Source organism: Lonchura striata, chromosome 15 (genome assembly GCF_046129695.1).
Source record: "Lonchura striata isolate bLonStr1 chromosome 15, bLonStr1.mat, whole genome shotgun sequence".
NCBI classification, from domain to species: Eukaryota; Metazoa; Chordata; class Aves; order Passeriformes; family Estrildidae; genus Lonchura; species Lonchura striata.
Genome location: NC_134617.1, coordinates 17633751 through 17648058, shown reverse-complemented (window position 1 = coordinate 17648058; position 14308 = coordinate 17633751). Strand labels below are relative to the sequence as shown.

The following is a 14308-nucleotide window of genomic DNA, read 5'->3' as shown; positions in this document are numbered from 1 at the left end:
CATGTTACAGGCAAACAGCTGCTCTGAACTGAATTCCTGGGGGGAAGAGCCATCATTATGTTTTTGAATACTAATCTGGTTCTTATCTCAAAGTAAAATTCCAATACTTCAGGAGAAGTAATCCAGGATTTCCCTTGTGTCTGTCTGTAACTTTCTCATTTGGCTCTAGGAAACTCGGAGAGGTTGAGGTTGCACAGACTGCATGTGTTTTGAGTTTGAACTGGAATTTTTGGCAGGAAGCACTCCCTCAAGGCAGTTATTTCAAAACCTGCCATTCAATTTGGACTTGTGGAGCACATTAGCCTAGAGCACATTTGCACACCCGGGGTCAGTGAGGGGTTCTGAGGGTTGAGCACAGGCACCAACCCAGTGCCCTGCCCAGCACAGCTGTGCTGGACATCAGGCTCAGGAAAAGACCCTGTGCTTGGTGTGCCTCAAACCAACCCAGGGCCAAAGCACAAGCCAGCTGCTGTGCTGAATCAGACCTGGGCACTGAGCCCCAGCTCACAGAGTGGGAAAACATTCCCAGAGCAAGGCTGCTGTCTGCCAGAGCAGCTGCAGAGCTCCCTGGTGCAGAGGCAGAGTTATGAATTGTGTGTGTCTCTGCTGGTTTCATGGGAATATCTTCTCCTTGCTTTCAGGATGACAATATCATGCGATCCTTACAGCTCTTTGAGAATGTCATGTAACCAGACGAGCACCGGAGGAGTCTGATACTTCTGTGTAACAAAGATCTTCTTTCTAGGTGAAAGATTTTACAATTGAACCATGTCCAGTGTGCGAGGATTTTGTATGACATGTCCAACCAAATGACAACAGAATGCAACTGATTCCACCTCTTCTCCCTGGAAAATGCTGGTGGACTTTTGTTTCATTTTGGAAGCATGTGAATATTTTAATAAATCCTATCAAGAGAGAACTGCTGCTCGAAGTTCATTGAGTAATACAGAGCATTGTTTGCTATGCACAAGTCCTGCTTTTAATCTAGAAAGCTTAATTTCCTATGATAACACATGTTGATAGCTATTCAGCCATCTATTGCAAGTGACAGCTCAGTCCATACCTCTGTTTAGCACAATGTTCTGTGGATGCCTTTGCCATTAATCTGCTTTGACAAAACCTGAATCTGCCAGGGCAGTCTGTGAAAAAATGAACAGTCAATGTACCTGGGACATTAAACAGACAGCCCATGTAGCCAGTATCCCCATTTCTGCAGAGATCCTGCTTATCCTCTTACATACACTGGTGCCACCACGCTGAGTTTAGTGGAGTTCTTTGTGAACATATTAACCAGGTGATCTTCATGCCAGGGCGAGTCAGAAAAGAGCAGAATGTGTTGCACATATTAATATAAAATACAGAACAAATCTTGTTCGGGAATGGTAAGTTTCCAAGAGACCAGGCAGGTGCATCAGGGCTGGTACAGAAAGATGAACACCTGCTCTGGTCCCATCTGCCTGCTGAGTCCCAGGGACACCAGGTGATGCTCCACTGTGCATCTCAGCAGCACCACAGCCATGTGCTCTGGTCCTTTTGCTGTAGTTTGGCACACATTTCCTAGGTTCATCACTGGATGTTACAGTCAGGTCTTACCCCTGCTTATTTAAGCTTTCTTGTTTGACTTACTGAAGAGCAAAGATGCAGCTGTGTTTCAACATACAGACCTTGGCAACCACAAAGTGCCCAGTACACTTGACTGAGAGTTCTTGAATTCTTATTAGCCTCAGAATCAGCTCCCAGGCCCCATATTTTTTTCCTACAAGGCAGTAGCATGCCTTATATAAGCCCCATTTCTTTGCTAATGCCAAATAGAGTATTGGTTTAGGGTTTGGATTTTTTTTAATTAATAAAACATTAAAGTTCATATAGTGAATTTACACCAAGGTTGGATGATTTGTCAGCTAGGGAACATCAGAGCCTTCTGTGAAGAAGACTTTTAGGAAAGCTGACCCACCAGAGTGCCATTGCCATCTCCAGGCAGACAATGGCTGAGTAGTGAAGGGAAGGAGGGAACAGCCAACTCTTCCAGCTGCTCAAACCACGCAGATGGGACAGTCCCTGCCATAGTGCTGCATCACTCCCATCCAGTAAGCATCTATTTTTATTGTGTTAGCACAGAAGATATATTTTTAAAATTATCTAAGTGGAAGGTTTTTATAATACAGAATATACGGAATTCCTCACTTCTGTAGCCCTAGTTTTATAAAAAATTCATCTATTGAATCATTCCTGACTACAGAAGTAGGTCTGATCAGTCCTAGCATCATGATAATGTCAATTCCCCAAGATGGGGCATTTTCCCCTTTTACTGTGCTCCTCCATACACTTCTGTGTAGTCTTAACTTTATTTCTTTAAGTTGTTCCCTTGTCATCAAAAGTGCTATTCAAGTGAATGCAGGAATGACATGTCTGCAGGAATGACACCTTAGTCCATCTTGTTAATTGCCTTTCATACAAATACCATTAGTGTATTCCTCCAAGAAGTGATCCAGCAACTCCATGAGGGACTGGGATTTGCAGGAGTGATGCTCCTGCTGTGGGAATTCCTTCCCTCCAATTGTTGGGTCATTTAGGTTTTATTTAACAGGCACTTCATAAAGACATCAGTTGTAGCTGAAATAATACACAGGTTACACCATTCCTTCTTGATTCTTCTTGCAATTGCTTTAGCAAATGACAGAATCTAATATATTTACGAGGTTTTCCCTTCCACCAAAACTGCTTAATCTATTATTCTAAGCAGTTCACTTCAGCAGAGGGAGAAGTGGCCAGGACAATGGAAATTAAGCATCTGGATCAGGCTAGCACAGTGTCTTTTTCCTCTGATAGTCTTGCTTCAAGGGTGCTCATGTGATGGCACATAACATACGGAAGTGTTTGGAACGTGCCCTTTTCAAAAGAAAACATTATTAGTTGCATGATGCCATATCCTTGAATCTAAATTAATTTCTGGAGTTACTGTGATTAATTTGGCCTCATCTGTGTTTCCTGGCCCTGCTGGCAGCAGTTCTGTGGGGGCTGCCTTTGTCACCGGGCTGACACTGTTTTCTCTTGAGTGTGGCTCCTGTTCAGCAGCAAACAGCTGCTGTCACTGTCAGTGCCTGCTGATGTGCATTGTTGATCAGGACACCAGTACTGACCCTGCACTTCTGCCATCTCCTTTGCTGTTTCACTGTGCCTGCTTTTCACTGCCAGGAGCAATGAGGGTGCATCAGATAGAGAGGGACATACTGAGAGCCACACTGAGTCTGCCCTTAGAAGATAATGAGCTTTGATTTGGATCCCACTGGAGTCAGTCCCCTCCCACACGCCCCTGATGTTCAGCCCTGGGTTGAGCTCTGTGCTTCACCTGAAGCCCACAGTAGCTGGATGACTCGCAAGGTGTCACCCACAGCTGCATTTTCCCAGAACTCAGATTGCAGAATCTATCTTGCCATTGCAAACCAAATTATTTCCATGTGTTTGTCCCTGATCCCACTGCTACAGCCAGAGGCTGGGATGCACCAGTGCTTAGAACACCTCTGGGATTTCCATCAGCAGCATCTGTCCATGGCAGGTGTGCTCCAGCCAGCAGGTGAGACATCAGTGACTGTGAGAGAGCTGCTCTCTGCATGGAAATGGCTTTGGGTTTGTTTTTCATGTTTTCTGTGAATGTTACTGTACTGTAAACTTGCCAAGCCTCTTCTTGCTAATAAATGGGGCTTGCAATATTTATGACAAACACTACTACAGATTTCTAAATAAAACACACTATGCTACTCCAGCCTCCCACCCTCATCAATCCTCCTGCCAGTAGACAGAAGGCAGTCAGATTCTCTGGCAGCACTATCAACTGTGCACATTTTCTGCAAGTTATGAATGTTTAAATAATGTCTGAATCAGGACTCTGACTGTTTCATGAGTTACAAACATTAGTTTGCATCTTCATGCCAGCATTTTATAAAGAGAGCCTTTCTAACATGCATTTTAGGTAACAATCTGTTGACAAATAGGAATGTGATAAATGATAATGCAAAAAAAGAAAAAAAAAAGAAAAAAAGTACAATGCCTGTTCTGTGGCTGTTTGTTTTTCTGTTCTCTGAATGCAATGCAATATTATGAGTACCATAAGCCAAGCTAAAAGCTTGAGACACAAAGGTTCAGGCATTATGGGCCGTGGCATTTCCTGACTGCAATATGTGTTGAGAACAATCACCCTTGTGTCTGTGGGTTGCCTCTGGTGAGATGGTAGCAGCAGTGTATCAAACTTTTCTTCTTCTTTATGAAAGTCCCATGAAAGACCTAAGGAAATGTGCAAACAATGTAAATTGTGATAAGTAAAGCCATGTTAATGGATCAGCCATGTATAGCTTCACTGTTACAAATGCTCTTCTCCAATGGCAATTTGTATTCAATTTTGTTGAATGGTTTTAAAAATGTTGGTTTTAATAATAAAAAGCAATACCTGTAGGAGGGCATCCTTTCTTAAACCAAATATGTATTTTTTCTCAAGGGACACTGTCAGGTTAAAAATTTGCAATGACACTTTTAAAAGTGTGACTGAAACATATCTGGGGGCGGGGAGGCTGTGAAACTGAAGTATGCTGTGAGCTAACAATGCCAACGATTTATTTGCATGACTGATTCAGGGGTGCTCTTGCATTTGATGTAGTGGCATACGCTGAACTTGTGTAAAGTTCAAAAATACTCTTCTACCTGCACCACTGATAGTAACTTAGGGTAGTGAAAACTGAAGGCTTACAGGCATGGCTTTTCTCTTCTGCAGTTCTACTTAAGTATAAGCAGGAAAACAGACAATCGTGTTGAAAAAAATGCAAACACTATTTTATGCTATAGATAAGAAAAATAACCCAAAACATCAGTGTCCCTTCAGCTTTGGTTTATTGTAAGCATCCATTCTGACACATTGCGGAATGCAGAAGTGATTTTGCCAGACTATATGTATATGTGTACACATTACATATATATATATATATATATATATATATATATATATGTTTGCTAAACTCCATTGTGTAGGGTATTATGGGTATTATCTGTCTACCAGTACATCCCAGGAAAAAGAACATTCATCCATGCAGAAATATGGAAATAAAGGTGTCTGTGTGAAACGTGGTCTTGGTGTCACTGCAGTGCCTGCCCAGCACTCATTCCTGCAGGGACCTCCTGTTCCCAGAGAGAGCAGGGCCCTCTGGACAATGCCAGACTGGAATTCTTGCTCCCTCTGCAAGAGGAAGATGTGCTAACTGCCTGTCCAACACCTCTCTATCCCTGGGATGTGTCCCAGCTGCTGTCAGGCAAAGCAGGCTTGGGCTCAAAGCAGGTGCGTAGGCTTTTTGTTCACTTTTTGGCTGAGATTTGTTCAAATGTCTGGTGATGCCTGAGTTACTGCTGTGAGATATTGGACAGCTCTGGTTTTATTCTGAGCTCATCACTATTGCAGTCTGAGGATCTTGTCCTGCTGCTTCAGGGGTCCAGGGCATTGCACCTGATGGATGGAGGGACAGTGGGGAGGGAGCAACTCTGCACTGGCCCAGGAGCTATCTCTCACTCTGGAGTACAGTGGGGGAGCCTCAGGCATGTACTACAACTCAGCACATACAAAGTTACTTTGGAATCTAATAATAGCCTTTTTTTTTTTTTTTTTTTTTACTGAGACATTAATCCTATAACTTTTGCTTAACCATGCAGGTCCAGCAAACTGGAAATGGAGAAGGCCCGAACATGTTAGCACATGAAGTCCTTATATCGCATCAGATCTGCACTGTGTGGGATCAGGCATGGGAGTTGCAGGAGCAGAAATTCTGTGTGATGGAGAGTTGGTGATGGACCCACCCCTGCTGCTTGGCCCGGAGAAGCTGGTTCTCTATGAACAAGACCCCTGTCCCCATCAGCCTCCGGGAGGTTGGAAGTAATGAACTGACAATCTCCTGAGCCTCAGTGGATGTGGTTATTTTCAGCCTGTTCTGTTAAAACTTCCCTTGTTGTCTTGCAGAGGAAATGTCTCTCTTTCTCCATCTGTTCTTATAGAGACTGGAAATTGCTGTGGGGCTCTGGCTGGAAGCCTCCATGGCAGGAAGGTGCCTCCTGAGCACAGGGTGAGTTGTCACATTGCCTAGGTCATTCTCCTAGGGACTCACCTGCTGTCCTGTCCATGTGCACAGCAGCCTGTGAGGAACTTGGGGGGTATGGGGTGATCCACACTCCTTGTTCAGGACAAGGGCTTCTGCAAAGGGTGAACAGGGCTCCTGGTGGTGGCGAGAGAGGGATGTTTCCCTTAGGACCTGGGACAGTTCCAAAGTTTCTTGTTGGGATTTGCACCCACAGCCAGCAGCCATGAAATGGAGAAGGGGAAGAGCACCAGTGCAGAGTTCTCCTCTCAGGAATCTGCTCTGCTCTGAAGTCTGGCTGCAGGAGATGGGCCTGGACAGTCACTGCCCTCACCCAGATAACAAAGCACGGGAATGAGCCTGAATGTTCCTTGCAGCTTTGAGCTTCCTTCTCTGCAGCACAGTTTTTCTCAGGACATATCCAAACCCAGCCCTAGTTTCCTCTGCCTCGACTGATGGAGCACACCAGGGATACACTGCCCCAGTGTTTTAGAGTCTGTGCTTTTTACATTGCAGAGGAGTGAATACGTTGATGTTGTGAGGGATGCAGGGGAAGGGCCACTGCTAGTAATGTCCAGTCATCTTGTTGTTAAAATGTCTGTGAAATGTTAGTACTAATCCAGGATTTTCCAGAAGAACAATAAGTTATTTTAAATTGTTGATTAAAAAAAATCCAAGATTGATTTTACAATCCCAGGGTTAAATTGAATTTGTTGATATTTACACAGAAACTGATCCAATCTTTGTGCTCTAAGTATCTTATTGATTTACTTATAAATCAATATAAATTGAAAATATATAACAGTGTAAATATACACAAAGATAAATGTCAGCACAATGTTTTCTGTCTGAACAAATATTCTAAATTTTAGAGAACTCAGAACACAAAGAATTACCAAAACCTTGTTTTCTTCACACAGCTCAAGCTGTTATGGAAAAGCATTTGTCACCAAACAGTTATAAGTAAGAAAAATAATATCCATTGTGGTGGATGAGCATTGCACAGGTGGGAGGCACACTGTCTGAGCTGTAACTGATAATGAGGAAAACTTTTTGGAAAAACCTATCAATGTGTATGACAAACTGAGTTGCAAAAATACTTGTAAATTTTTCTCAATTTTTGTTTCAGACTTTTAAAAATTTACCTCACTTTATTTGCCTTATTTTATTTTGCACTAAGCTGTGATATCATAATGCTTACATCTTGAAGAACATCTACTACAAACAAGTTACTGAATTGCTTTTGGTTCCTTTGGTATTCAAATGATTATGCACAAACAAATGAGATACTTTGAAAGGCAAGGAAGGTAAGAGATTTCTATCCCACCAATTCTTTGTAGTGATTTTACCAATTAAATAAAATTAACAGAATATCAAAGCTTTTTGTTTCGGTCCTATTCTAGCAGTCAATATTTAGGGCATGTCATAAATAAAAAATAGGAATATATGTTGCAGATTTCAGCAGCTTCAAAGTGTCCAAAAGCAGAATTTCAGAACTCAAAAATTCTCTTTTCTGAGGGCACATTAATCTCCATTTGGACCAGAAATCATATTCCAGCCTGTGAAGAGGATATTCAAGGGCTTGAGCAGCCCTGCTCAGCACAGCCCAGAGACATCACTGCAGAAATGGGTATAACATTGCATATACCTGCAGGTAGCTTTAGATACAATAAATGTCATGTTTGAAGGCAGCCTGTACCTTTATGCAGCTTTGGTACGAATTTGCAGTACCTGGGCGAGCTCTGTACTGACACTGTGGGAGCATCTGGCCAGCTTTTGTGTCCCCAGAGCCCCACCAAGGCCTGTAGGAGCTGCCTGTTCTTGGTGGAGCTGAATGGAGCCAGAGAACTGGGGCTAAAATTTTGACAACTGGGAACTAAGGTAATTTTTCACAGACTGGATGAGTCCCTGTGCATTAGCTGTGCCTTTCCTTCAAGAATGAGTCCATGGAGTGAGGAGATGCCTTGTTGTAGGCATCTCCTTGTCTAGAGAAAGTCAATGGCAGTGGGCTGGATCTGCCCTGGGGGAAGAGCCAGAGGTGTCTCATGGCACTGACACAGTCTGGAAGGGATGGACAAAACCCTGCCTGGGTATGTGTTAGTAGACAGAACACAAAAATGTGACAAAGCTGGTCAAACCTGTGCCGTGTGCTGGGAGTTTTGGAGATTTTTTTTTTTCCCTTGGCAAAGAAGGGGCAATAGTAGTGTTTGGCTGGTCTTCTGTGGTTGTGCTTTCCAGATATTCTGTGTTCTGTTCTGTGGGCAGCTTGTCCCTTGCTCTGCAAGTTTTTTCCTTGTTCCCAATGAGGAGTAGCACTGCAGCTCTCAATACCTCAGCTTCCACCCACCACACAGGCAGAGTTGGGAATTAACCCAGGGGACAGCTGGCACTCAGATATTGGGATACTGACATGGGAACTAGCAAATGGTCTGAGGCTTCCATGAGGAATAGGCTGTACCCACCCCACGGCTCGAGACACCTCTGAGTGCTCCCTACTCCCTGCATGGAGCTGGGCAAAACAGCCGATGTTGTCATCAGGTGTGGAACCTATGGATGTGTGGATGTGTATGGATGTATACGGATGTGTGTGGATGTGTGTGGATATGTATGGATGTGCAGATGTGTACGGATGTGTATGGGTGTATGGATGTGCATAGATGCGTACAGATGTGTACAAATGTGTATAGATGTATGGATGTGTATGGGTGTTTGTAGCATAAGGATAATATCACACATTCTGCAGATTCTGTTGTCACAGGCTATACAGGCTGTTACAAGACATTTGGGGTTCAAAGGGTTTGGAGTATTAGGACAGGAATCTCCAGTGAAAGTGTTTTGCTGCTGTAGAGCAGATGCTGGTCATGCCCTGAACAGTCCCTGCCTGGCAAACAGAAAACAAAACACTGTGTATTTGCTCAGAACTCCTCAAAATTTAATCAAATGTAACTAGAAAAGATGTGGCAGTAATTCCCATTGAATTAATCTTTATTAGACTTACATTTTCCCTTTTAAATGTGCCATGGCATCAGATTTGTGTCTCGAGATTGTGCTTTTCAGGACATCACAGGGAGGAGTGCAGTGTTCCCAAAGTGGCCCTCAATTTTCCCAAAGCTTGTTCAGTGGATGAGCCCTGCAGAGACCCAGTTGTCCCTAGCCAAGGTGGCATCTGAGCCATGAGGACAGCTGAGGACACTGCTGTCACTTGCCATTCCACCGTGTGACACAGCCCATCAGCTCTGGATGTGAGCACAGGTCACCAGGGTTGCCAGACTGGAACCAAACCTGCACAGCAGTTTTGGAGGGCTGCAGCTTCTCCCCTCAGCCATTGTTATGTTAGTGCTGATTGCCTGCATGTGGCACAGAGGCAAACTATAAAGTGCATGAGCTATTCCTTCCCTCTGATAACAAGGCCAGAACAGCTCATCAGCTTTATTCCTTCTCTTACCAATCTCCCAGTTCACTGGCAAGCAGAGATATGGCCCTGGCATACAAAAACTCCCTGTGATAATCGTACCAAGGCTCTACCAGGGCACTGCTGGTCCCCACGGTGGGGTCATACTGGTCAGTGTTATGAGTGAGCACAAGAGGCCATCTGATCCAATTAACAGAATTTATTTAATTCATTTAATAGAGTATATGAGAGCAAAGCAAAAAGCAGCGCTGCGGCGACAGAGGGGGAGCAACCGCTCCGCCAAACTGCCGCGCCTGTAATCCCCTAGTTCGCTCTTTTTATCTTCTTCCTTAGTTCACTCGTTTCTTCTGCGCAGTTGCATTCTGTTGCTAGGTGGTCGTTTTCTGCCTTCTGGTGGTCGTGGGATGAAGGCTGGTTGTCTTCCTCACAGGTGTCCTTTGATCTGGGGATTCTCACAGTCTCAAGTATACGTGTTATCTTAGAAATGCATGTTATCAGTTAAGCAATGCAAAGCCTATTGCCTACTACCGCTGTAAAAGGTTAGGAATGCGTATTATCAGCAATTCACAGCCTGTTGCCTATTACCGCTGTAAAAAAACAAACTTCCTTGAAACAAATTACTATCTGCAGCTGCATCGAACAAAAAGGTCACCCTTCTCTTACAATTTCTCCCCTTTTCTTTTTATCCTTCTTTTTGTTCGTTGAACCGCATTAATTCTTTTCTACTAAGCTCTAGATAGTTTTCGGCCTCTACCTGAGTGAGTGATTCATATTTTGATCTTACTATTATTAAATGAGTGGCCTCTAACTTACTCTTTACTATAGCAATAAGCTTATTAAAGATGCAGGGTCTGAAAGTTAGCACTAAGATGAGCAGAATTGCCGGTTCTGCAATGGTAGACAAAAGAGTTGTTAACCAAGGGGAATGAGTAAACCATGATTCATACCAGTTCTGCTGAGCTTCTTGCTCTTTTTTTTTTTTTTTTTTTTTTTCTCTATTTGTTTGTGTAATTTAGTCATAGTATCAACCACAATTCCTGTGTGGTCTGCATAAGTGCAACATTCTTCTCGTAAGGCAACACAGAGCCCCCCCTTGTTGTAAAAATAATAGATCAAGTCCCCGTCTATTTTGTAACACAACTTCAGAGAGGGATCTGACTGATTTTACTAACCCATTTATGGCCTTTTCGATTCTGCTTAAGTCTTCATCTACGGATACTCGTAAATTTTTCATACCTTGTTGTTGATTTACTAGGGAGGCTACCCCCGTTCCCACTCTAACTCCACTTATACTAAGCTACTGTTAATGCTGTGAGTGGTTCTTTTTTTACTGGATGGTGTTTGGGAGTTATTTGATGCTCTAGTACATATTCTTTTGGGTGATATGATATGCGAGGGACAATTAACACTTGCACACAATAATCTGAACTTTCATTGAAAAGCCTTATGGATAAGTAAGGGGTGGTTCTGAGTTTATTACATACCCATTTGGTGTTAGGTGCTGGCAGGAGCTATTCTGCCAGTTTATCTTTTCTCTTGATGCTGATTGTCGTCTCACACAAGTGTTGCATTATTGTGGGTACCTTTCCCACACATTTCCCTTTCCCTCTTACTTGTGCTAGGGTTATTCCTGGGGTGCTATCTTTTCCTTGTTTCTACAGACATTTTCTTGGGTTTGTCCTATTAATTCTTCTGGTTTTGGCAGAGGATCCTATTGCCTCATAAAAGGGTGGATTCATCATGTAACAGAGCCAGCAACCTTCTGTCAGATTCAGGTATGTATAGTTTAAAACGCTAAATGTGGCTTGTATTATTTTCTACAAGGTGGCATGCTCGGGTTTAGGAACACTTGGCTCATCTATGTTAATATGGCTGGTAATAACCTCTGTCTCTGTGTAGTTAATTGTTTTAGTTTTAATGTCACTTATTACTTTGTTGGGTCTAATTGGTGCAGGGTCATAGGGAATAGGTTCTTTCTTAATAAGTATTAGGTTTCTCAAATCGTGTCCCTCTATCTAATGCCTAATTCCCCATGTCTTTCTCAACAGCCACTTTGGGTCATTTGGATGAGTAACATTGAGGTATATGAAAGTACAGTTCCCCAGTAAATCTTTCCCTGTCCATGGCCATTCTTGTGGCTTTACACATCCAGCTGGTCCATATCCCACCCTTAGGTATTTATCTGACCCTCCTCCCGGGGCCCATGCTGATGCTATTGTTTCACAACCCTAATAACCACAGTAGTAATGCCCGGGGAGGTTACAATATGACTTCCCTAAATTTGAAGCAGGGCACATATAGAAACTTGTCAAATTTAACAGCCGCCCACAGCTTTGATTCTTGGTCATGTTACATACTCCAGCTTTAAAGCTTGGTGCCCCAGAGGTTATCACAGTCTGCAGGTTATAATGAGTATCATGATTTTCCCACCTACTTAATGTCCATTTAAAGGGTTTATGGGTTTCAGTAGCAATACTTTGGAGAGGAAAGCATATCATCACAAATGTAAGAATCTTTAGGGCTGAGTAGTACGCACTGTAGGGGATGCTGCTTATCATGCCCAATTTTACATTCCTACTTTTTCTCATTCCATTGTCACCATTCCTGTGCCTATGGTGGTCAGTGTTTTTTCTTATGATTTGGGAGGGTCCCTCATCCCCACTAGCTACCTCTCTGTCTCGCCTGTCAACTTGGTTGCTACAAGCTACAGGGTAGGCCATCTTCTTGACAGCAGAGATATTCTTCAGGGGCGGGATTATTTCTTTTCTCTCACTTTGACCTCAGGGAGTTCCAATTTTTCTCATTTAATTGTGGGGTGTCACACCTAAGTCCCTTGACTAGCCTGCGACACTTGACCTGGACTATGTCCGTAAGAAATGGACTTGAAAGCTCGTTGGAGTGGTAGCAATGGAATTCAGGGTTTATTCCCTTCACAAAAATTTCCCACCACTCGGGAAATTCTTTAGTCAATTCCCGAGTGGCGACCTTATAATTCAATATTTCAGAGGTCAACTTGCGTTGTTCTAGCCAGCAGCGCTGACACACACTTTTTGGAGCCTTCCCCTTTCTACAGTGAGCCCACCACAGCCCTTTACAAATTTTACAAGAAAAGCAAGCAAAAGGGAAACAATCACAATCTAACCAGCTACATTTTACTTTAATATCTTCATGCTTGGCATGACCCTCCCCTTCCCAAGGTCTCTGCTCCCTTTCGAGTCGGATGGGCCGATAATAGGGCTGCTGAGCTGAGTCTTCTAAATGCTTACAGTATCCTGGGGGTTTTGTTTCTCCTATCAGTTGTGTTTGCAATCCCCAGTCATTCCCGACCCAAATGTCCCCAGAACTGACAGTGTCCATTAAGATTACTTGAGGGTTCTCTTTACTGTTAGCTTCAAATCCCCCGGCTTCCCATCAATCTTCCAGCTCGTCTCTCTGGAAGTTGCATGGAATCGAGTCAGGTCCACTGGCCCCTTTATTCTGCTAGCATGGGTCTATCCCTTTTCTGCCGTACGAACTGCGGAATCAGTGGTGATTAAAACCAGATACGGTCCATCCCACCTTGGGGTGATTGAATCTTCCTTCCAGCTTCGGATGAGAACCCAGTCGCCGGGTTGTACCTGGTGTAATACAAGATCTAATGGTGGTCTTTGGGCCCACATCCCCTTTTCCCATAACTGTTTCTTGTATTTCATTAAAACAGTTAAATATTTGTTAATACTTTGGTCAGTGATATTAGGATTAGATTGAACTTTCTTTAGGGAGTAGGGCATCCCATATAACATTTTAAATGGGGAAAGCCCTATGTCTGATCGTGGTTGAGTCCGAATATTTAATAATGCTAGTGGCAGACATTTTATCTAAGATAACTTAGTTTCTAGTACCAATTTAGTGAGTTGTTTCTTAATTTCTCTATTCATTCTTTCTACCCTCCCAGAACTCTGGGGGTGCCAGGGAGTATGTTGTTCCCATTTTATGCCCAGGGCTTCTGCCAGCAGCTGTGTTATTTTTAAAGTGAAGTGGGGGCCTTTATCGGAGTCTATTGTTTCTGGGACCCCATACCTGGGTATTATTTCTTCTAGCAGGGCCTTTGTCACCATTTGGGCTGTCTCCCTAGCGGTGGGGATTGCTTCCACATAATGTGTTAGATGATCTATTATAACTAAAAGATATTTTATCCTCCCCACTTTGGGAAGCTCTGTAAAGTCCACCTGTAAATTTGTAAAAGGCCTCTTTGCCACGGGTCTCCCTCCCAAGGGTGGCTTCCTTAAATTCTTCTTATTTACACGTAAACAGGTTGGGCAACCCTTGGTAATACTTTTTGTTAGATCATGGAGACCCACAGTCATATAATGGGTGGCAAAGTGGTCTACCAGCCCTTGAGCGCCCCAGTGTGTTTTCTGGTGTAATTTATTAAGCATTTGCTGGGCTACAGCCCTAGGCAGAACCTCCCTCCCATCCGTTAACAGCCACTTCCCCGATTCTTCTTTTATCCTCAATTTTGCAAGTTTCTCCCGCTCTTCTACAGTAAATACAAATTTATCCTGGGTGGTTAACCCAGGATTCTCTGGGGTATCTGTAGGATCCCTCTTGGCTCTCTCTTGAAATGTCCCTTTTTGCCACAATAATAACAAGTCTTTTCTTCCGTTCCCCCCCCCTTTCTTTATTACCCGCTTTGTCTCGAGTAAACTTCTTCTGTCCTGTCTCTATGCTCCTACTTTCCTTTACCGCAGCAACCATCATTTTAACTTGCCTCTTCTGACTCTCTTCCTCTTTTCGGACGTACACT

General features: G+C 43.4%; 1 protein-coding gene across 9 annotated transcripts in view; it reads left to right on the top strand.

Annotated features, from left to right (window-relative positions):
• Positions 1–4449, top strand: part of LOC110475701 (A-type potassium channel modulatory protein KCNIP1) — a 242019-nt gene extending 237570 nt beyond the window's left edge. For all 9 annotated transcript variants that reach the window (XM_077786726.1, XM_021540037.3, XM_021540039.2 and 6 more), the window contains one exon: positions 642–4449. In XM_077786726.1, the coding sequence (XP_077642852.1) occupies positions 642–689 (48 nt within the window). In that variant the 3' untranslated portion in view covers positions 690–4449. The remainder of the gene's footprint in view (positions 1–641) is intronic.
• The last annotated feature ends 9859 nt before the right edge of the window (positions 4450–14308 follow it).